Below are 23,050 nucleotides of genomic sequence, written 5' to 3' on the forward strand. Positions count from 1 at the left end.
CTGAACGTTTGTTAGCAATCTGGAGTGATGTAATCAACCTGCTGAGGATTATGGGTAATGAAACTGCACAAACAACGTCTCTATTGCACTTTTGTTTCATTCAGCTCTGAATATTTAACTGCTTTTCACTTGCATATTTAACTTCCTTTATTTAAATCAAAACTAAATCCATTAATACAACTTTCCTCTGATTTGTTTTCACACATTTGTTTTGTGTTGAGTTAAAAATGACCAGAAGTTTCTATCGAGCCCAAAAACGTGAATGAGGTTGGATTCAGATCGTGTTCGGGACAACCTCGGCTGTCAGAATAATCATACGGAGATGTTACATGATGAATAAACACTTACATGGCAAAGCAAGAAGGGGGTGATTATCGGACATTTTGGAGAAAATTGCAAAAGCAGACAAAAGACATTAATAAAAATGTTTAAAATGTGGTTTCATTTTTAAAAGAACCAAAAGAATCGAGGGGCTGGGCGAATCCTGATGTAGTTTGAACATTAAAGTTGTAAATTTACAAGATAAAAACAAACAAAAACAAATACTTGTCATTGAATCTCAAACGAGAGGAATTAATGTAAAAGTAGAAGAAAAGTTCATTAACAGGCTTTGAGTGCAGCTTTGTTACTGAGTGTGTTTAAAGTGTAGAAAAAACAAGTTTGTCTTCAAAAAGTGCCTTTATTTAAAAAAAAAAAATTAGAAAACTGGAGTTTTTAATGTGTTCTTTGTTTGTTAAAAAGAAAATAAATAAAACAAAAACATCAAAAGTATTTTGGAGCGTTTGTCAAGAACTAATCTGAGAACAATGAGAAAAATAATTGTTAGAAATACAAACAGATTTTCAGTAAATCTGCTGGAAAACTCATCAAATTCTAAGGATGATGAATTCTGGACAGACCTGCTATAAATAAAGTTCCAGATTCAAATTTCAACACGCATTAACCTGGTGTTGCGTCTTCTGCAAAGTCTGACGATTTAAAATGGTCCAAAATATTTGTGAGCAGACGAATAATAACAATAGTAACAACTAGAAATGAATGTTTTTACCTTTTGGGTGCTTCGCTTTGCTTCACTGTGAAAAAAACTAAATGCTGGATGATCGTGTGTTTAAAAATAATAAATCATGACTCTGTTTCCAGCCGTGTTTAATGAAGCGCTTCATTAACACTTTGGTCGAGTTTTATTTTGAAAGGCGGTGACACTTCCTGGGTTGTAAGGCTCGGTGGAAGGTAACAGACATTTTAAAGGGACGGTCTGTAGTTTTCCTGAAGGAAACACTAATTGCATTTTTAACTTTTTAAACATAATTTTTGCAGATGTTTTAATGAACACTGATCATAACTGTCTGTGGAGAATTCAGGTGTTACACAGGTGTGACGCTGACACAGTCACCAGAGAAGAAGAAGCAACAACTCTGAAGTTTGGAAACGACCTCCATCTTTACCACCTCAGAAATACTGATTAGCTGGTGCCTGTAAAGGACATGAACCATTTCCTCATCCAGGGATCTTCGTCGTCTCTGGTGAGTTTTCAGCTTTAAATGGAAAGAGTGGCGGCCTGTGCATTCGCTGCAGGCTGAGTGGAGACTTCCTCAGTAGTGCTTGTCGGTAGTTTGATGGTCATGGCGAGATGGCGGTTGCATTTATTTTGAGCCCTAAATCATTCACTGCTGATCGGTGCAGAGGACTATAGAGCGAGCTCTTTACAAAAACAAAGCTTCATTTTCTTGCTGCACTTCGTCTAACACCCACTAGGGGCTCCAACAGCAGCCGTAGACTCCCAGGTTAAAACATCGAACGTCACAGCAGAAACAAATGTTTACCGCCTGATACAAAGAATAGTTTATAGATCAGCAACTGATTAAAATTCACCTGTTGAGATTGCTTAACTTTATTATTACATCCATTAGATACCATCCATGAATTATATAAAAGTCTGGCAGCACAAAACAGAGTTCACTCTATAGTCCAGTATATTTTTGAAACACATTTTATCTTGATTTTATTTTTTGGCACATATTTCCATCATTGCCCGTCTCACAGGAGGTGGTGACCTCTGGCTGCCTTTAATCGGCTGTGCAAACACATCAGGCTGATGTAGTGAGTGGAAATCAAAGAAGTGTTTCCATGAGCTCAAGGAGCAACAAAGAGTGTAGAAACTTGTAGAGACGCTGCTGATCTGCTCATTATTGTAGCGCTGTTGTGTTTTTAGTGACGGCTGTGAGTGCGAAGCTTTGTTCAGTCAGTGTGTTGGTAACATCTGCATCCTCAGATTAGTGTTACTCTTCTGTGTAAAAAGTAATTAATATCCAAAAACAATCATTTTTCACTATAAATACCACAAACTCCTTTTCCTGTTATTTCAGGACGACGCTGTTGTGTTATGTTTGTTTGCTCTGGCAGACGGAACGACATGGAGGAGGTGGAGCAAAGGTGGTGACGGTGGGTTGCAAAGTGGCTTGCAGTTGCCTGTAGGCAGGCTAAAGCAGCAGTAACTCGATTTTTGAGCAGACTTTTGTTTTTGAAAGAAAACGAGTAATATAAGAAAAAATAAATAAAAATTGCTTTCATTATCCCGTTGGAGTGTTGGTGCGAGCAGCTTCAAACAGTCTAAAAGTCGGCAGAGAGTTTTCAGCCCGAGCGGCTGGAAGCAAGTTTTTTTCCCCTCTGGCATCTATGTAGACCAAACGGTTGATCCACAGAAAATCAGAACGTACGATCGAATTCATCCAAAACAAGAGATGACAAAGAAACACTGCAAATTTGAGAAGATGGCGACTTGGAAGATGTTTGCTTTAAAAGGAAATAATGTTTTCAAGGATCTTCTGGGAGTGAACAGCAACACCTCTGGTCTCGGTTTTAGGCCTCCGGGTTCAAACACGCTGCTTGCATACATGCAGCAGTTTCTTCTGTTAACTTCAGTCAAATTTTTTAGCTAAGTTTTAATAAACAAGCAAGAAATAATCTAATGCAAAGCCTATAAAAGCGTCATTTTTCAAGCCCGAACTACTAAAAGCTAAAAGCCGCGGCCGTAGACCTGGAGGCCTCACTGTGGGGCTTAAATGCTGCGTGATAAAGTGCTCTGAATGGAAATCTGGATCTGGGAAACGCTGGCTTTAAAACCCCGATGGCCCAATTTGTCAGCACAAACATTTACGCTCTACCCAAAATGGTTTTTGTGGATATTTTAAGCCAATTACGTCAAATACTAACACGAATGTCCTTCTAAATTCTTGCTTAAACACCAGCACTAATATTCCCACCTTTAGAATATATTTAGAAGTATTAAACACTTAAGTGGAATCATTATCTTAACGTTTAAAAAACAAACAAACACATACTCTTTCATTAACTGCATCCTTTGTAATCACTTTCACCATCTGCTCGTCCTTAAAGGGCCATTTCAGCCCTGGTTTCCTTCGAGTGACTGGTGAGAGCGCTCTAACTTCACAGATAAAGGCTGCCTTCTCTTGAACACGAATCGAATGAATGAGCCAGAAAACAGCAGGCTGTTGCTTCTTCCACCAAACGAGGGAGTTCAGGATCTTGTGCACAAGTGACGGGAACACGGAGCGTGAGGTGGAGAGAGTGCGGCGTCAGAAGGTGACGCTTTGAATTTGCCGTCAGCTCTCAGTCCCAGGAGCTCTGAGCGTCTGGTCAGGACTATCGTCTATAAGTGTTTTTCCAAAAATCATGACCGACTTAATCACAAAAATCCACAAAACCTGTGCGTGGGACCAGTGGACGAGTTTGAACGTAACAAAAGTCGAGCACAGCCGATCAGACGAGGCTCAGCGTTGATGTTAAAGGTTAGCACGGATGCCGTCCCTCTTTGCTCCGTGCTGCTCGGTTACAGCTTCCTGTCACACACTGCACTCTAGTGGTGGTTGCTAGGTAACATCTACAGGCTCTAATAAAACACATTAGACTGACTTTAATGAAGGGCAGCAGCGTCAAACCACATCGTTGGCCGGCTGACTTGGGAGTGTGGGCAGGTGATGTCACCTGTAGGTTGTTTGCTGATTGGTTCTGGTAAAATGACTGCTGTTCAGCGGGGCGCTAAGCTAACGGACCGACACGCGACAGATCGACGCTTCCTTCTGCACAGATCCTGAAACATGCTCACAGTGAGTTTGGGTACATGAATCCTTTTTTAAGGAAGGTGGTCTTGATTCCCAGAACGACAGAATTATATTAAAAATGCTTTTTGATTTTAGTTCTGAGAAGGCAGCAGATATCTCCCAAACTGGGCAGCTCCCACCAAAACTGGTGACAGAGAAGCAGCGAGTAAACTGCAACACTTTAGTTTTACTTCCACCCAAATCTCCCGTGTTGTGAGTTTGTTTTGCTAGCAGATTAAAGTAGTGCAGACTGCCGTCATTCTTGAAGCTAATATTACAACAAAAGCATCAAAGTAAAAGAGTGTTTGTGAACTCGAACCACAAGGACTCACATTAATAAGTGAACCACAGAGGACATTTCTGAAGCCTTGAGAAACTCATTAGCACCTACAGTTAGATTTAGAGTCTTGGAGAATTACGCAGGGCGTGACGCTCAGTGTTAGCGCCGTCTCGACCTGGAGGAGCCAAACGATGGCCGAGTCGGACTGCTTTTAGGTTTTCTTCCCAGCCGCCTGTGACTCCCCAGCTGTGGAACACAATATGTGAGAAATACTGACTGGCAGCTGAAGATCAGGAGTAACCGAACGCTTCTGGTCCCAGCAGAGGTTTCAGGAATCGCCGGAGCTGCCGCTTCCTTTCCCAAGACTGGTCAGCGGCTCCGCCCCCACCTCCACGGCTGCCTCGTCTTCACTTCAAGCTTCGTAGCTGAGCCCAGGACTGAGTTTAGCTTCAGGCTACGCAGCTTCAAGATACACAACTAGCCTCTGTGGTTGGCGTCAGCGGCGGCAGGGGGAGCTAGCGCGAGCTCCGACATCCCCGAAGCCAGACGTTAGTTTGAGTACAGCTGGAGTTAGCGTCGGGGTTAGCTTCTCAAAGCTGGACTCGTGTTTTTATCCGCCTCTTTATTTCCGTCCTTCATCAAGGCAGAAAACACCTGGAAGGAAACACACCTGTTAGCTTTTTTTCTGCGAGTGAGCTGCACCGCCCTCGCCCTGCGCTCTGACCGTGAGCCTGACCTGAGCCCAGCGGCGGTTCCTGCTGATCATGTGCGTGCTGGCCATGGCGTTGAAGAGCGTGTGCGACTGCAGGTCCTCCGGCAGGCGCGTGAGGAACTGCGCGATGTGGATGAAGTCCATCTGCAGCAGGACTTCCTCGTACAGATGCAGGATGCCCAGACCCGTCCGGAATAAGCTCTCCTCGCCATCCCGGCAAAAGACGTCCCACACCCGGCACGCCACGTCCAGAGGGAGTGACTTACTGTACAGAGTGAAGATCCTGCAGGGAGACAGACATGCTGAGTGAAATCTGCAGGTGTATGAAGATGAAACACCAACTCAAGGCGAGTTATGAAAGATCGGCATGGAAATATGCACCGCTAAAACCAAATCAACGCAAACAGCTTCTGCATGACTCTGTGGTGACCTGCAGTGACCTTTGTTACGTGGGTCACCTGCTCAACCAGGTGAGCTACATCCAAAGTCTTTTTTTTTAAGACAAATGAACTTTAAGGCATTTTTAAGTCGATAAATCTTACTGACAATCTAATCTGTGTTAAACATCTAAAAGATTTGCTGTAAATTTATAACAGAAAAAAATCAGCTTGGCTGCTTTTTTCTTCAGTTGTATTAACTCACCAGTCAATCAGATAGAGGTCAGGGGTCAGGCTGTTGGTCTGGAAGTGGCTGAAGAGACGAGGAAGATTCTCCTCGAAGAAAATCTCAAAGGCTGCAAAATACTTCAACATCTGTCAGAAACGGAGAGAACAAAGAGGAAAAGGTTTTAAATGTTCACAGTGATTTGTGTAAAAGTAAAAATCTTTCACTTTTACTCACAAACCAACTCTGAGTTCTTCAGGAGGTTTCTGAGTTTTCCCTCCTCCCTCTTATGAAATATCACAAAGACTGCGTACCAGTTCATGGTCGACTCTGAAGAAGGCCATCTGACAGGGTTTATTGAGCAGGTTGGCAAAGGTGATGAAGGCCTCGGCCTCCTCCAGGTTGAGGATGAGCACAGCAGCGATGAAGGACATGCCCTGCACCTGAAAGTCCACAGACGCTTTGGTTTCGGATCAGTCTTAACGAGACACTGAATGATTTTTAAATATTTGGTAAGAGCTGCCATAATGCTTTTACTCACATAGCCAATGTCAGGCCTGTAACACGTGTAGGCACCCAGCACGCTGTGGAGGAGGTCGTGGTACGGACCGCCCTGCAGGAGGAAGACACAGCAGACATTCATGTGAGACACAGATGTGATTGACCTGCTGGCTGTTTGTTGCAGGCAGACTGAAGAACCTCGGGACAAAAACACCCACACAGACGTCACAAGTCCAAAAACAAATGTCTGAAAATCCGACCAAATTCTTTTCTCATCGTAGCAGAAATCAAACTGCTGCATTTGTTGCTGCAGTGCTGCAAACCTGAATGGTCCTCTGCCTGTTATCTGTGTTTACCTTCTGGAAGATGAAGAGCGAGGGGAAGGTTCTGGAGATGTCTAGTTTGATGAGATCCAGGCTGGACTCTCTGTCAGCCAGAGATGCTCCTCCATCTAACGGGAGAAACACACAGAAGTAGTTTTCAGTCGCTGAAACTGGAGCTGTGAGGGTCAAAGAGAGGAGGGGCGTCGTACCGCTCTCGCTGTCGTTCACCGAGCTGGTCTCGCTGTAACTCCTCCACTTCTCTTTGGCTCTGGAGAGGAAGATCTCATAGAGCTCTGCAGCGAGACAAACACCCATTAATCAGAAAATTAGACTCAATCAGCAACTTTTAAAGGTTAGAGTTTCAGTTTTTATGCAAATCCATCGTTTTGAATCTCTTTGAGCCTCAGTCACAGTTTTGTGTGCAGAACTATTTTTTACCATGCAATCAAAATTCTCGTTAGATTCATTAAAAGTGTGCAACGCCCAGCTGTGTTCTTCCCACTGTGCAAATGTTTGTGAACCAGAATCTAAACTGACTGTCTCTGCACGCCTCCATCTCTCCATATAAGAGAGCACAGATTAGGGTTCCTGTGGGACTCATGGTGGTTTAAATAAACAGCTGCAGTCACTGCAGCATTTAAAAATGTACTTAATATTTAACAGAAGTGTCAAAAGAGTGTCCAGGATCGCGTGTTTGTACCTGGTGTGATGTTCAGCTCGTTGCCGATAGCGAGGCTCCAAACTCTTCCTCTGACACTGGGGGGAAGGCCCTGCCACCACAGCTCTCTGACCCGCCTCGTTCCCTTCCTGCACACACACAATGCATTAAATAAACACAAGCACCCGCGCGCGCACGCACACACACAGCGGTGGAGACGTACATGGAGTCCCAGTGAGGCAGGATCTCGGTGTTCCAGATGACCATGGCGTTGGAGATGCTGTCCTCCTGCCGGTGTCTCTCCTTCATCTGACGCTTCTTCCTCTGGGCTTCTTTCAGCTCTGAAGGAGACGCAACAGCACGAGCCAATCAAATCCAAGAACAGAACCAGCCAGTGACATCTGTGTGTGTGTGTGTGTGTGTGTGTGTGTGTGTACGTGTACGTGTGTGTGTGTGTACGTACGTGTGTGTGTGTGTGTGTGTGTGTGTGTGTGTGTGTGTGTGTGTGTGTGTGTGTGTGTGTGTGTGTGTGTGTACGTGTGTGTGTGTGTGTGTGTGTGTGTGTGTACGTACCTCTCCTCTTGGCTCCTGCCACCATCTCCTCGTACTCCAGCTTGTGTCTCTGAGTTTCCTCCGTAGATTTAGCCGGCAGGTTCCTGAAGGACAGACAGACGAGCTCTCAGCCAGCTGGAAAGCTTGTTGGGGTTTTCTGGTTTTACTTCCTGTCAGGTGATCACACACAGCGGCTCTGTCTCTCTGTGACAGTGACCTCATCCTGAAGTGTTTCTGCTGCGAGGATCGCCTCGCATCCCCCTCACTCAGGAAAAAACTCATTAATCTGACATTTTACACCAGTTTGACTCTAATGTAAAACTGTTAGCTCATCTTTGTTCACCACAGAGGGACAAAGAACAATAAAGACTGATATTAAACCTTTGATAAAAAGCTTCAGTGTTTTCACTGCATTGCACAGTCGAACCTCCGACTTCCACATACAGGCAGGAAAAATAGTCATGGAGGACCACGTGTGGTCTTCCAATGCAAATCCAAATCCAAGCATGTGTTACTGATACACACACATGTATGTGATGGAAATATTCGGCCCTTTCATTTGCTTTTCACAAAAATAAAACATGTCATTCACTGACTCAGGTGTCTGTTTCTGCAGCTATGAAACATTGAAATATAACATTTTAATCTGCAAGTGCATTCAGCAACATTCTGCTAATAATAATAATAATAATAACAACCAGTTCCAGCTGGTTCCAGAGAATAAACACCAGCAGCAACTTGACTTCCCAACACCGCTGAGCCCAAAGTTGGAAACATTGAGTCAGAAGCTGCAGCTGAGGTGAGAAACAAACCAGCACCAATGCAGGCTGGTTTTCAAACACTCCAGAGTGTACTGGTAAAAAGATCGGCACCAGCACGGATACCCTACACCGCTCGGCTCACAGTTGGAACCATTGAGCTTAAACGTGGGAATAACACAAAATCCCCTGTTTGCAGATGCACTCGCTTCAGAAGTACACACATCAGCAGGTTTATGCCTTTTCCAACATCACAGCGTGTAATCTAGAACCAGCTGCAGTCTTTTCCACCACAGGCACAAAAGCACATTCTTAAAACTGCATTTTTAAAGCCACCACAGAACTTACGAAGGGCGATCCTCCAAGATGAGAGCCGTGGTGGAAAGAGGTTCAAACTCCAGGTTTTTCCTCCTCCCTGCAAGCAGGGGGCGCTGAGGACACGAGGGCACGCTGGAGTCCTTCATCGGCTCCTGCTGAGGAGACTAAAGAAAGAAACAGATATCATGTAGTACAGCATCGCTCTCAGAGGAATAATTACACCTGAACATCAACTCAACAGGGTGTTTTTGGCAGTTACACAAATTCAGAGCCATCTCACATCTTTTTCAGTTCCCACGGTCCTCACTGAGCTGTGGGTGTTTAAAGTTTTATTTTCCTGAGCTGTAAAAGCGCCACCCAGAGAACATCATAAAAAGCCATTCCACCTTATACACAGATAAACATCTGCCTCCAGCTCAGTTTCATTCTTCTCTGAGACCCAAAAACTGCTTTTGCAAAGGTCTGATCATTTCAAGTGTCAGAGGGACAGCTCAGGCGAGCTTTGGAGACAAAGGTAGAGAAGCTGAGAGGGTTTGCACATGTGCAGAAGAGGGAGAGTGGATTTACAGGACAAAGGATGATGGAGCCGCCAAGCAGGAGGAAAGGAGGAAGAGCTCAGAGAAGATGGATGTGGTGAAGCAGGACATGCAGAGGGTTGGTAGCAGAGGAGGATGCTGGGATAGGGTGAGATGGAGGCACATGGTGGAGATCACTCTCCACTAATTGATCTTAGAACTGAAAAAGCTTCTCGGATGAGAGGTGGAAGAAACGTAAAGAAGGTGCTTTTCTTTCCACAATTCTCTCGAGTACAAACGGAAGTAAAAGCATCGTTTCTGAATTTAGTAAAAATGTTTGTAACAGATTATTTGCAGTTTCAGAATAAACAGAGCGTTCGTTCATCAGCTTAAGCACAGAGAATCACTCTGTGTGTGTGTGTGTGTGTGTGTGTGTGTGTGTGTGTGTGTGTGTGTGTGTGTGTGTGTGTGTGTGTGTCCCGTACAATAAACCGTTTATCCACAGGAGCAGGACAGCTGTGGGGTCAACAGAACAACACGTCTTTCATCAGCTGGTTTCAGGCGTGAATGCCGCCAGCAGAGGGAGACAGAGGTCGCCCTCTGAGGCTGCTCTGTCATCAGATTCAACATGAAGTGAGAGTCATAAAAAGATACGCATCATGTGACCGTCCTGGTGATTTCCAAAGAGCCGAGATATAAAAACACGGAGCTGAGGAAACACTGACGTGAAACATGCTGCTCACCTTTCCTTTACATTACAGCAACGTGCATATTATGGTTTGTTAGACAGACTGTAAATAAAAGATGCATGCAGCCACAGTGACATCACACCCACTGGTTTGTGCCTCCACATTTAAAAGCATCCATGTTAGCAAGCAGAAGTGATGTATTTGGATGAGAGCGTTTACGTTAGCAGCTAGCTGGACTCTACAGAACTAAAAATGAAGAACTCAGACAGATAAGATCCTTCAACCTCCGCAAAGGTGATTTCCTAATTCTGCGATACTGACGATCAGGAGATCAGTGGGTCTGCAGCAGGTCGAGTGTCTGTGTGAGCACAGAAAAGCTCCACGTAATCATGGTATTTATGTCTGAGGAGAGTTTTTACGAGCAGTAAAAATCCAGATGCTGCAGAGCAGAGAGGAGCTGCATCTGCACACGTGTTTACCAGCTTGATGCTAACACTGTTAGCCTGCCTGTGTTTATGTACAACACGATGTCTGTAAAATGATGTAGTGTGCTGGGCAACATCCACACGTACACAGCCTGAAGCTGCGGAGGCAGATCAGAATCAGAATCAGAATCAGAATACTTTATTGATCCCTGGGGGAAATTATTTTTTGTTACAGTGCTCCATTTTAAACCAACATTAAGACAAGACAGACAATATGCTAACTAAGAATAGTACAATATATACATATATATACATACATACATACATAAGTCACTCATAAATAAATAGCTGGAAAAGAAACATGTGTAGTTGTAGCAGCAAACAGTGTGTTAAGTGGATGCGTTGTACAGGGAGATGGCCACAGGCAGGAATGATTTCCTGTGTCGTTCAGTGGTGCTTTTCGGTAATCTCAGTCTCTCACTGAACGAGCTCCTGTGACTGACCAACATGTCATGGAGTGGGTGGGAGGTGTTATCCAACATTGTCTTTATCTTGGACAGCATCCGCCTCTCCGACACCACCTTGAGGGAGTCCAGCTCCGTCCCAACAACATTGCTGGCCTTACGGATCAGTTTATTAAGTCTGTTGGCATCTGCGACCCTCAGCCTGCTCCCCCAGCATGCAACAGCATAGAGGATCGCACTGGCCACAACAGACTCATAGAAAATCCTCAGCATTTTCTGGCAGATGTTGAAGGACCTCAGTCGCCTCAAAAAATAGAGACGACTCTGGCCCTTCCTGTAAAGTGCTGTGGTGTTTTTAGCCCAGTCCAGTTTATTGTCAATGTGTACTCCAAGGTATTTATAGTCCTCCACAATGTCAACACTGACCCCCTGGATTGAAACAGGGGTCAAGTGTTTCCTGGTCTTCCTGAAGTCCACGATCAGTTCCTTGGTCTTTGCCACGTTGAGCTGCAGATGATTCTGCTCACACCACGTGACAAAGGAGTCGACCACAGCCCGGTACTCTGTCTCATCATCCCTGCTGATGCATCCAACCACCGCAGAGTCATCAGAAAACTTCTGAAGATGGCAGGTCTCTGTGCAGTGGCTGAAGTCTGTGGTGTAGAGGGTGAAGAGGAAGGGGGAGAGGACAGTCCCCTGTGGTGCCCCTGTGTTGCTGATCAGATGATGATCACACACACACACACGCAGACACACACCAGCCTCCTCCTCTAGTTGAGTTTAATTACACACATTATCACATCAATTTGCCGGATAAAAAACTACGTCACACTTGGCGGGATTTTCTTTGCTGCCACAGTAACATGGAGCATGACTGTGTGACCTCTGACCTTTGATTGGAGCCTTAAAGGTATTTTGCCAACAGCTGCTGGCCTCTACCCTCGCTCTGCTCACATGACGGCAGCAGCAGTCAGATGATTCATCGGGAAAAGAGTTGGCCAGATGTGGCCTGGCTCAGGCTAGCTGACACGTCAGACACAATGCTGCTGGAGGAGGAGGAGGAGGAGGAAGGCTGACTTCACTTAAACTGTTTCCTTTCAATAGTGCAGAAGGACAGCTCTGAAGCTGCCAAATGATGCTAACTGTTAACTGATGGTTTAATCATGGTTTGGCTCCTTAAATAAGACTCCAGTAAATCCAGCCCGGTGCAGCTCTGCAGTCTCTGTACCAGAAAGCAGGGAGACATTCACATTGCGACTGTCACAGTCTGCTGCGTGCTCCATAGCACAGATGTTGTTGGGACATCTTCCTGCTGCAGCGATATTTCAGACAATAGTGTGTTTGTCCAGCTCGGTGGAAACAGTCCTGGCTTTCAGGTTTGGCTGTTTCCTGTTTCAGTGTAAATGGTAAACGGACTGGTTCTTAAATAGCACTTTTCTACTCTTCTGAGCACTCAAAGCGCTTTACATAACTTGTTCATTCACCCAGTCACACCCATTCGCACAAGCACATTTTTTGCTTTCTCACTAACATTCACACACACATTCATACTCCGATGGATGGATCGGAGAGCAATTTGGGGTTAGTATCTTGCCCAAGGATATTTGTCATGCAGACTAGGAATCAAACCACCAACCTGCTCTACCGCCTGAGCTACAGCCACCCCAAAGTGTCACAATGGCTTCATGCACAAAGCCAGATCCCACAGAGAAAGTGCTTTCCCACTTTGGTTTGGTAGAACGTGCATGAAAAAGCTTTGCAACCTGTGGTAAACAAGCCGGAGCAAAAACTCCATCCAGCATCGACTGGACTTTAGCGTAGCTGCATGGGAGGAAAAACCCCAGCAGGTGTTCCAGTTAAAGATCTCTGAATGTGACTGCTGAGAGCTGCTTCACAGCTTCTTCAATGTAAACAAAATAAAAAAGTTTAACTTTGCTCAAGTGCATAAATAAAGCAGAAAGTGCATGGGATGGGACTGCAGGCGCAGTGTTCATGGCTCTATTTTCCAACAGCAAGCAGGCAGCAACCCCCAGGACAGCTCCAGAGTGCGGTTCCTCTAACATCCACTAGGGGCTGGCTCCAGAAGTCCTGCAAAGAAACTGTTCTGGTCTCTATAGGTGACTTCTGCTTAATAACAACTGTACTGAGGGTACGGTTATATCTCACCTGTTTAAACTGCATTACAGCTAAAAGATTGCATTATTAGGGGGTGTGGCCTCTTTGACTAACAGGTGGGTATAGCTGCTAGCTGCCTGCTAGACTTTACCTCAGCTAATTCGCAGGTGAGTTGCAGCACTTTGCAGTCTGTTTACGTTTATAAATTGGATGTCAGTTATTTGCAGATGATTAGTTCTTACCTCACAGTGTGAAGCTTATTTCCCCTCTCTGTGCTGGAGGCAACATTTACATGAAGACATTCAGAATTCACTGACGAGGCTTCAAACTCTGACTTGAACATGAACACGTACAGTCTGCAGCCTGCCCTGAGAAAATGAAGTGCTCGTGTTCCCACAACGCAAACGGTTCAGAAAAACGTAAAATCTCAATAACTGATGAAGAAAAGGTGCCGACAGAAGGAAAGAGGACAACTGAGTTTGCAGGTGGACACAGCTGGGTGTGCTTTAAAATAATCAGCGTTTTTGTTAAGACCTCGAGTGGACATGGAGGACACACAGCGAGTAACGCTGAAAGCAAACAGAGCCTTTATTGTGCCTGCGGAGCTCGTTTAACGCCTCGCCCGCAGTTTCTGAGTCCTAAGGCTTCTACCTTCCACTGTTTATCTGATTTTCCAACATAGCAGCTCATGTTTCTGCTCAGATGATTCACCCAGGAGAGTTTCATGCCCTTATAAAGGACCGACTGTGGCTGGGAGCAGATTAAACACCCTGGGCGGAGGAGGAGGAGGATGATGATGATATGATTGTGTGTGTTTAAAGAGCCAACCTGCTCCGCGGTCGGCGTGGAGGCGAGGTCTTTGCTCGTATCGCCTTCTCTGGCTGCTGTCTTGCCAAACAGTCGCCACCCTGCTGAGCTGTGAGATGTCGCTTTGGGCTCTTTGGGTTTCCTAGAAAACAGGCTCCTGAAAGAGAGCACAGACTGAGCTTAGCAAACATGTATCAGAGTCAACAGGAAGGAAATAAACTTCATCTCTCAAAATCATATGAAGGACAAGCAAAATGTTACAAATAAAACTTCTCTTCATTATTAAGTATAAGAGTTTTTATGCATTAGCTGATGTATTTTAATAAACTTATAAAATGTTACAGATTTTCTTATTATTATTAACTTGTGTATAAACTCGTTTTATTTCACTTCCCTAATTTACAGTTTTGACCTCGTATTTTTGTGTATTTTCTTGTTTGTTTCTTTGCTTATTTCTGCTTCATTTTGCAAATTCAAAGGGTGACAAGAGGTCAGAGTGTTGCCTCGACGACAGAGATGGTGTCTTCTAATCAGGAGGGAAAATAAATGAATGAATAAAATTAACTTTACATTTGATGCCTTTTGATCGACTCTACAGTTTCCTTTACAGTTTTATTTAGTAATTGTAATCATTTTAGACATTTCACTAATCTACCTTAGAAACTAATAAAATGAATCATCACTAATATTAAACACAAAAGTAAAACATCATTAATGTAAATTGTGACATTGCTTCTGTACCTATTTACCTTTTTCATTAATTGTTTATTTATTCGTTTTAGCTCCACACTAGTCTGATGACCTGTTCAGGGTGTGCACTGCTTTATGCGATAGGCTCCATAAATCAGTCAGAAGGAATCCTGGTATCGAACATAGATAAAAAGGAGACCTTTCATTTGCTCTAACTTGTCCTGAGCAGCACCTGCTCCGCATGTTGATATGAGTCTTGAAAGCTGGCACCGTTTGAAATAATCAGAAACCAGATCAAACATGCAGACTATGGATGCTGCTTTCTGCTCCGCTGCATCTGACAGATCCCATCATAGCGACGCTCCACGTTAGCCAGACTTTGGCTTTAGATTGTGAAGTTTAGTTTTTAACTGAGCATTAATATTTTTCAGCACTGAAAACTTAATGTGCTGTAATTATGAAGTCATGAATATAAACAAACTGCACCCCCTACATATCTGAGGGCCTGTAACTGTGCAGATATTCATGAAGGTCAGATTCTGCATGGCGTCATTAAATGTACTAAAGTCAGTGTATAAAACTCTGCTCATCCTCACACAGGTTACATGGTCAGTGTCCCTCTGACCTCCTTCAGTGTGCTGATAAAACATCTTCCCCTTAAAGAGATTCCTGTAAGCGTTCCCTATCACTCAGACATTTCAACACACTGGCAGGTTCCCATTTCATTAGAAGTCCAGCCATCTGTGAAGAATGTAAACTCTGGTCAGAAAAGCTGCAGAGGCCGATTTCAGTTCCTCAAACAAACGAGGAAAGACACGCAGCAAAGACGTAATGCGGTAAATGCTGCAGCTACAGCAGTTTTTTAAGATGATGCCAAAGGAAAAAAGACTGTTTAGGAAAAGCTGCCATATCGACAGTTTTCATTGGGAGAGTCTGCTGGTCAGCCGGCGGGAAGAGAACAAACAGACACAGATATGCATGGGAGCCGGCTCCGAAGAGACGGCAGAGCAAATATTATCCCACCTCGCGCTCTGCAGGTCAAGTTTGTTCACAGCTTCAAAGACCCACACGCTGCATCTGCTGCAGCTCAGCTGTCTGTGCACCACTGCAGCAGCTGAAAAGAATAAGCGGAGCCACAATCGCCGTGTCCCTACACTTTCATTCACTTTGATTACAGAAAACTTGGCTCTTACTCCCTCAGCTGAGATAAATGCTATTGCTGAAGCGTCTGTGGCTCATTCAAAACTTTCAGTCATTTAAAAGGTAATAGAAGGTAATTGTAGACTTAAGTGTAATTAAAACTAGACTATTTTCTTCTCGGTGTAAGCAACAGTGTTTTAGCAGTTCTGTGAAATAAAATCCTTGTTTTTATTATTTTAATGCCAAAATGACAGATAAACACAACTTTATAACTGATGGAAAAACTCCACTATCACACTGATGTCAGTTTTAAAACCAAACAAACTCGTAGATGCTGACAGACTTTGGTTAAAAACTGAACTGTGTGTTGATCTTCTTCCTCTCTTGCGGCTGCAGTTGTAACAAGTGAGAGAAACTCCAGAAATAGAAAAAGGAGAAGTTGCTTTCTCACTAACAGCAGAGGCTCTTTATCTGAGCAACAATGTGACTCTGGTGTAATTACAGAAGAAAGATCACAAACACAAAGAAAGTGAAATGTTCATTCACAGCGTCCTGCCAGGATTCTCCAAACCGCCGAGGAGTGCGCACATTAATCATGCAGAAGAAGAAATGCAGCAGGTTAGACTGTCACTGCTCCTTCCTCAGAAGAACAGCTGACGCGTAGCTTTGTGCTGGTTACATCAAACTGTCCCTCAGATCAGAAGCCTCGTTTAAAGCTGTGGCTGCTGTGACGTTCAGCCTCTGTGGGTGTTTATGTGTGATAAGACCTAACCTCAGTGTTTCACTCACAAACTTCAGTAGTGGGAGCCATTCAAGTATCAATTTGTGTTTATTTTGACAGAAATAATCCCAGACTCTTGACTTCCTGTTCCACAGGGCGCTCTCCCGAGCTTGTCCTGACTGATGTAGAAGTCAGAGGCTGTAGAAGAGAATTCAGTAAATTGTGGGGTAAACATTATTCTGAGACAAACCTAACCGAGCAGTTTTTGTAGCGTAAGCTTTGCTCTGTTCTGTTGATCTGCTGCAAGCTGCAGCCTGAAGCAGATGGCCTGGATGTGCTGGGAGTCACTGACGGGAGGCGCAGCTGTTTATCATCTATTATCTATCCCTGCAAAAGTATACGAGGGTCTTTTTATGACTTTGTTTTTAAAAGACACCGTGCTGCCATCACAAATAGAGCGCAACTCTGTGTGAAACACTGAGGCTGCACTACACACTGCATTAATAATTAACTGCAGAGGTGAGCACATCTAACAAAGACCTTAAATAATTAAAGGCTGGTTCGGTGTTATTCCAACAGCTGATTAGAAGCAGGACGTGAGCACAAAGCTGTGCATGTTCAGAGCTGCAGTTCCACTTGTTGTTTAATCTTGGGCTCTTTCATAGTTTAAATGAATCTTTCATTTAAGCCATCTTTCTTCTGATTGGCTGCCCCTCACAAACAGAAGGTTTGAGTGGGAAAACACCAACTAAAACTGACCCAGACGCACGTGTACATAAGCTTAACTTTAACATCCACCTCTGGAAGAGGAGGTGGGTGACAGGAAATAAGGAACAGCACAGGTCCACTTTAAAGTAGCACTGCTGCCTGTATGTGACCCTGGCTGACCTGCCTGAGCTCTGTGGGCCACACGGCCAGAGTGGAGTTTTTCCAGCCGGGCTGTTTTCCCCTTGGCCTTCCTCCTCCGTCTGTCTGGATTTCCTCTGAGACGCTGTGACATTCAAGCCAGCTGCAGGGCTCGCATCCAACCCAAAAAACCAGCCCAGACCCAGATGCAGATTTAACAAACATAAATTTTCCTGCACCTGCCAGTCGGGGACTGTTTTACTACTTCATTAATCAAACAGAGAAAAATCCAACGCTCAAGTTTCTGAATGCGACCAAACTTTAGGGAAACTCTCTGCTGCTGCATTTCTCTCTTTTTCACTTCCTTGTGTGGCTCAGAGGAACGTTGGAGCTCTTCCAGTAACTATCAACGTAATATAACATCTTTATTCTGCTGCTGGAGTCACTGTTCAAGTCACGAGGGAGGAAATCATGCAGTCAGTTCAGGATGAAACAAAGCAATCCTCCTTTACAGCACAATAAAAACAGGAAACCGAACTTCACCTGCAGCCTTATCTGCTCAAAGCAATTATAAGTAACTGTAGAAGGCAAATATCTGCAGCATATTAAATCATGTGAACTGAGTGCAGCCTCGTGCCCCCAGAGATTCAATTCCACGGTTATCATTCTGATGTTTCAGCCTGCTCTCGTGGAAAAATGCAGAATAGTGATGGAAAATGATCCCATCTGTTCATGCATGCAAAATGTCCTGGTGCTTTTTTTCCTAAAATCACAAACAATCAGAGTAGTTTCGGCACCAGAACTTCAATAAATACTGAATTAGTGCATCTTAGTGTTAAAGTCATATGAAGCAGAGATGATGTGTTCTGTGTGGGACTGTGGTCTCTGGTGTGAGGGGCAGAGTGGACGGCTGGTTTCAATGAGTCACACCGGTCGATGAACAACAACAAAAAGCCACGATGATTGTTTTTGCCATTTACAGACGACTTCAAGCAAATATGAACTCAACGTGGAGCAGCAATGGTCATGATTTCAGATCATAACCCTAAAGCACCAACACTGAAGTGAGGTTAGCTGTTCCAACAGGAGAGACAAATGAAGCCAAAGAGAACGACGGCACTCACAAAGTTCAGCAAAACAAACTAAAACTGGGCTGTTAGATAAACCGAGCCATGTCCCGGAGCGCCCGGCGGGTTTCCACCGCTGCCGAGGATCGTTTGACTAACGAGGTTATGGATGAGCACATATCCGCCAGCAGATCAATCTCCAACCTTGAGACTTCAAGTTTGCTTTCTGTTTGGGTGCTCTGGGTTAATCATCAGTTACCGACAGAGTGTCTCTTCCGTACTCTCAAACAGATACTGCGCACACCTGCATCCACACTTCCTGGCTCTGACTGAGCAGTAATCAATGAGCGTGGCACCAGACCGCACCGAGCATGATTAAAATCAGCAGGGCTCAGCATCGGGACCAAATTAGCAGGGTCTGGATGTCCTAACCACCTGCGGTGTTGTGGTTACAGCGGACAAACAAGAAAACTGACTCCAGACCAAATCTAATCAGTCGAATGACAAAAAACGGACCGCATTTCAGGCAAAGATACAAACTTAGACGTTCTCAGCTCTGAACAAACAGCCCTTCAGCTATCAGCCTGCAGGAGGCCGCTGCTTTCAGGTCCTCACCCAACCTGCTCTCCTCTGATTTCTGAGAAGGCCCTGTGTGCTTCCTGTTGAACTGCAGACAATCTGATAAATGTAATCGTTTCTTGTCTGAAGACCGACTCCAACAACTGAGGAATTCTGTCAAGTATTTGACCGGAAATCTGACTTTTAATGCAAAGCACGAGTGTGTACTTCCAGCTGTTACAAAACAGGAAGAGATGCACTACAATAAAAAAAGATTGCACATAGCAGGAGTAGGTGATAAGGACCAGAACAGAATACAGAACATAGAGTGGGACTTTACAAACAGCTGACTGAAATAAAATGCAAAAAAAAAATGATTTCAGTGTTCGTATGCTGCATATTTAAAGGTGGATGCTGCGTTTTCAGTGCTTCACTCTGACGAGGATGTGAAGCCATCACATTCCACCAGACTCCATTCACAAAAACGGGAATTTTACCTCCACAAATGTGTGAGATTGTTGTCTAATCGCCTTTGGTTTTTAAAACAAACAAACTCTTGTTTCCTGTGAAATAAAATGATCATTTTTTGTCAGGAGTCTGGTAGAGCTGAAAAGAACGACTCCTTTCCCAGCACGCCATTTCTGCAAATTAACTCTCTTTGTTGCTTTATTCAAAAGTTTAACATTTAATCAACATATACCTTCAAACTTTGACTTATTACTTATCGCAGGACCAGTGCCGTCTCCCTTTAAGAGAAGACGGACAACACTTTACGTCATGCAACATAAAACCGCATTATCTGATTTTATATCTCATTTGAAATGTCGTGTTTAGTCCCGTCAGCTAACATTATCCAGTCCAACAACAGGAGGTTACTTGTATATTTGCTAAGAGGGTCTGTGTGGCGTGTATGGGAAATGACGCCATCAATCTGTCATCTCAAAACGAGACAAAGCAGGAGGAGGGCGTTTCCCCCTGTTTCATTGGGAATATGGAGAGCGCCCACTTCCCTCGGCCTGGGGCTCATGCAATCATTGAAGATCTACTCGACTCTTTCTTGGAACAACAAGAACCAAATTAAAATGACCAAAGAACGGCCATCTTGGTTTGAATAAATAAAAGACCGAAACAAAGCAATCAAATTCAGGATGCACTCAATAGCAGGCTCATAATGGACCAACAGGTGGAGATAACACAGATTCACACAGGTTATGAACTAGCGTTGCTTTTTAGCACCAACACTGTAGGAGTGAAACCTCAAAGGTCACTGAGTCACTGCCCTGTTTATGTGGCAAAGAGTGAGAGGGAGACAGCGCTGTCCCTGCGTCAGGACGGCAGCAAAATCATCACAAAGTCATCAACAATCTGAAAATAATCCAGTAACCCACAGCTCAAATCTCTCCAGCTTTGCTCTTATATGTTTGGAGGTTTTGTACATTAAGAGCTAAAGCTTAGTAATTCAGCCTCTCCTTCATTTATTCACCTTCTCTTTTGCTTCAGCGTGACTCGCTTCTTTGGTTAAAAAGGGGAAACGTGTTCCTGTGTTGCTGCTCTGTTGCCTTAATTCTAGCACAGAGGCTAAAAAGCTCCATCTAAAGAGCCCAGACTCTGTTTCAAAGCCTTTTAGTTCAACCACCTGTGCGTGTGGGGTTTATTCAAAGTCGATGTGACACGTCTAAAAATCAGCTTTTCAGGAACTGAGAGCATGTAATCTCATTCGTGCCTGATCAGCACACAGTCACAGCATCTGGGCAGCTGCACGGTGGTTACACGGCATGATCAATCGCCTCTAATGGCTGAAACCGCTCCGGGAAAAGAGCAAAGGGAGCGGTGAAGCCCCGGGGAAAGAGGCAGCTCTGAGTCGATGCTCGCTGATGCCTGCTGTGTCACACATACAGAACTGAGATGTGATTAACGTGCAGGATTTTACAGTGTTACAGGCCCCAGACAGCAGCTCTGAGAGGTCGTCTGTTTAATACAATAAGTGACCTTTAATGTGGAAAGGTGGAGCGAGAAGAGTAGGCGGAGACAGCTGCTGGATGCAAGGATGCATCTTCATCACCGAGCATTTAAATCTGTACATCATGAGCTTTATTTCCTAAAATCTGCATTTGGAAGCACAAATTAATAAAAGTGTGTTTTATATTTTTCAGCCTTATGTTGTTTATTTCCATGAATCTTAAGGACAGATAAGTAAATAAAAGAAGGTATTTCCTATATGGAAAATGTATTTTAATAACGCTAACTAAAGTCCAATCAGCTTTTAAATCTTTATTTTTTTCTATTTTAATCTTTAAATTATGAGCTTCTTTACTAAAATAATTGAGCCTGGATTGACTGAGAATTAAAACCTTGTATTTTATCCTTTTCAGTTGTCTTCGTGTTGTTTACTTATATTTTAATACAGTAGTAAGACTAAAGCCTTAAGACCATACGAGGAGGGAGGGGGTCCTTGGGAGTTAGCACGTGCACTCTTTATTGCCCCGCAGACCACGTGATCATTTTACCTGGTGAAGAAATCTGCGATGCCGAACCTCTTTGGCATCTGCTTGGGGTCCGAGCTGTCCTGGTTCAGGTCCGGGAGCGTGTCCGGAGCGCTCTGCCGGCGACCCGCCTCCAAAACGCCCCTCAGGTCTTCGTCGTACCCTTCAAAATAAAAGCCCCCATCCTCCTCATCCTCTGGGGACAGCGGGGTGGCGTCACAGCTGAGGGACACGGCCACGTTGGGGTTAGTCCTCAGACTCTGCGGCCTGACGGGAGGTGAGCTGGGGTCACTGAAACCCTCCTCATCGTCCTCCACCTCCTCTTCATCCCTGGTGTTGCGCTCAGAGAGCGGGCTGCCACTGGATGAAGGGCAGGGAGAGGGGGATTTGGCACTTAATCCAGGGGACCCTACCCTCTTCTCATGCCTAGACTTCGATTTAAACTGACAGTCAGGGGTGTTTTCAGGTGAGCAGCCCGAGTCCAGGTCCTGGTCATGTGTGTGGAAACCCCCGTTGGCCACTTTCACTTCTTCACAGTCGCAAACGCAAAGCTGCTGGGTGGGAAATAACCCTGCCTCCCCCTCACAGCTGTCAGCAGCCCCGTTGGGCATGTTTACCCCCGCGGTGCAGGCGCAGTTCCGCCGGTGCTCCCTCACCGCGCATACCAGCTCATGGCCGGGCAGAGCAGTCCTGATACACCCGCCTCCTGTGGCCTCTCCCCCCGGGCTAACACAGTCTGAGTCCCGGGCTTCTTCTTTGCTGTCCCCCCGCATCTTCTCCACTGAGAACACAGCTGGACAGGAAGCAGCTGTGGCGCCCTCAAGGCCAAGCCCTCCTCCTACTTCCAACTCGACCACCGACAGCTCCTCCTCAGTGAACCCGTTCAGGCCACTGTGGTCCCCGCAGACCCCGGAAACCTGGCCGGGGAACAGCCTCTCCAGCATTATCTTCCCTTTCAAGGAGGCGTCAGTGTTTACATCCCTGCCGAGGCCGGTGAAAGCCTTCCCAGCGTCTTGCACCGCGCTGACCCCGGCTAGCAGCGCGATGCTGCGGTCTCTGAGTGCTGATTTCCCCGCTCCGCCACCTCTTTCTCCCTCTTCGTTCTCGTTCAAGTCGACTCCGAACGACCCTCCGTTCTCCCTCACAGTCTCCATGACTTCTCAGTCCGCCAAGCGAGCCTCTGCCGCGGGCGTAAGTTCCTGCAACGAGTCCCCCTGCCCGGTGGGCCGAGCTCCGCAGCAGCAGGTTTTGTTGTTCTTGGAGGAAGGGGCTACCTGCATTTTCAGAGCCGGTTTAACGCTACCTGACACACACCCGGCGCAACATTTCCGTCTCAGGTGTTTAATGCAGACAAAGGAACGCTTCACGGCCGCTTTCTTGCGTCGCCACCGGGCAGAAGATTAATTAAATCCCCCAACTGTTAGCTAGTCGCAGCAGCAGTGGCATCCCGGCCACAGTCCAGCGCCATCTTGAAAATTCCCCAACAATGACGTCATTCACCACAACTGTGTTTTGATTCGCTGAAGAGGTTTACAGTGACACCCTGTGGTCAATCTGTGTAACTGCACCTCAAACCTTTGTTGACCCCATTAAAAAAAGGCACACAAACACTCAAACAAACTCAGAGTTATTACAGTTAACGAATACTAATCTGAAGACTAGACTGGAAAACATTTAGTTCAATTTTTGTTTATATAGCATTAA

At 45.1% G+C, this 23,050-nt stretch overlaps 1 protein-coding gene across 1 annotated transcript; it reads right to left on the bottom strand.

Annotated features, from left to right (window-relative positions):
* Nucleotides 1–1,145: 1,145 nt before the first annotated feature.
* On the bottom strand, nt 1,146–22,825 carry LOC113034837 (TBC1 domain family member 12-like). The gene is made up of 13 exons (XM_026189922.1): nt 21,371–22,825; nt 13,863–13,998; nt 8,857–8,990; nt 7,772–7,854; nt 7,422–7,539; nt 7,241–7,347; nt 6,750–6,833; nt 6,574–6,668; nt 6,258–6,329; nt 6,031–6,159; nt 5,756–5,865; nt 5,138–5,396; nt 1,146–5,055 (listed from the first exon to the last, which is right to left on the bottom strand). The coding sequence occupies exons 1-13, from the start codon at nt 22,498–22,500 to the stop codon at nt 4,984–4,986; spliced, it is 2,529 nt and encodes an 842-aa protein (XP_026045707.1). The 5' UTR covers nt 22,501–22,825; the 3' UTR covers nt 1,146–4,983.
* Nucleotides 22,826–23,050: the final 225 nt, after the last annotated feature.

Source organism: Astatotilapia calliptera, chromosome 13, assembly GCF_900246225.1.
Source record: "Astatotilapia calliptera chromosome 13, fAstCal1.2, whole genome shotgun sequence".
NCBI lineage: Eukaryota > Metazoa > Chordata > Actinopteri > Cichliformes > Cichlidae > Astatotilapia > Astatotilapia calliptera.

Coding starts and splice junctions, on each gene's coding strand:
- LOC113034837 (XM_026189922.1), bottom strand. CDS start 22,500: ATGGAGACTGTGAGGGAGAACGGAGGGTCGTTCGGAGTCGACTTGAAC. Junction 7,855..8,856: donor ATCTTGGAGGATCGCCCTTC/GTAAGTTCTGTG, acceptor TCTGTCCTTCAG/GAACCTGCCGGCTAAATCTA. Junction 6,160..6,257: donor ACAGGCCTGACATTGGCTAT/GTGAGTAAAAGC, acceptor GTGGACTTTCAG/GTGCAGGGCATGTCCTTCAT.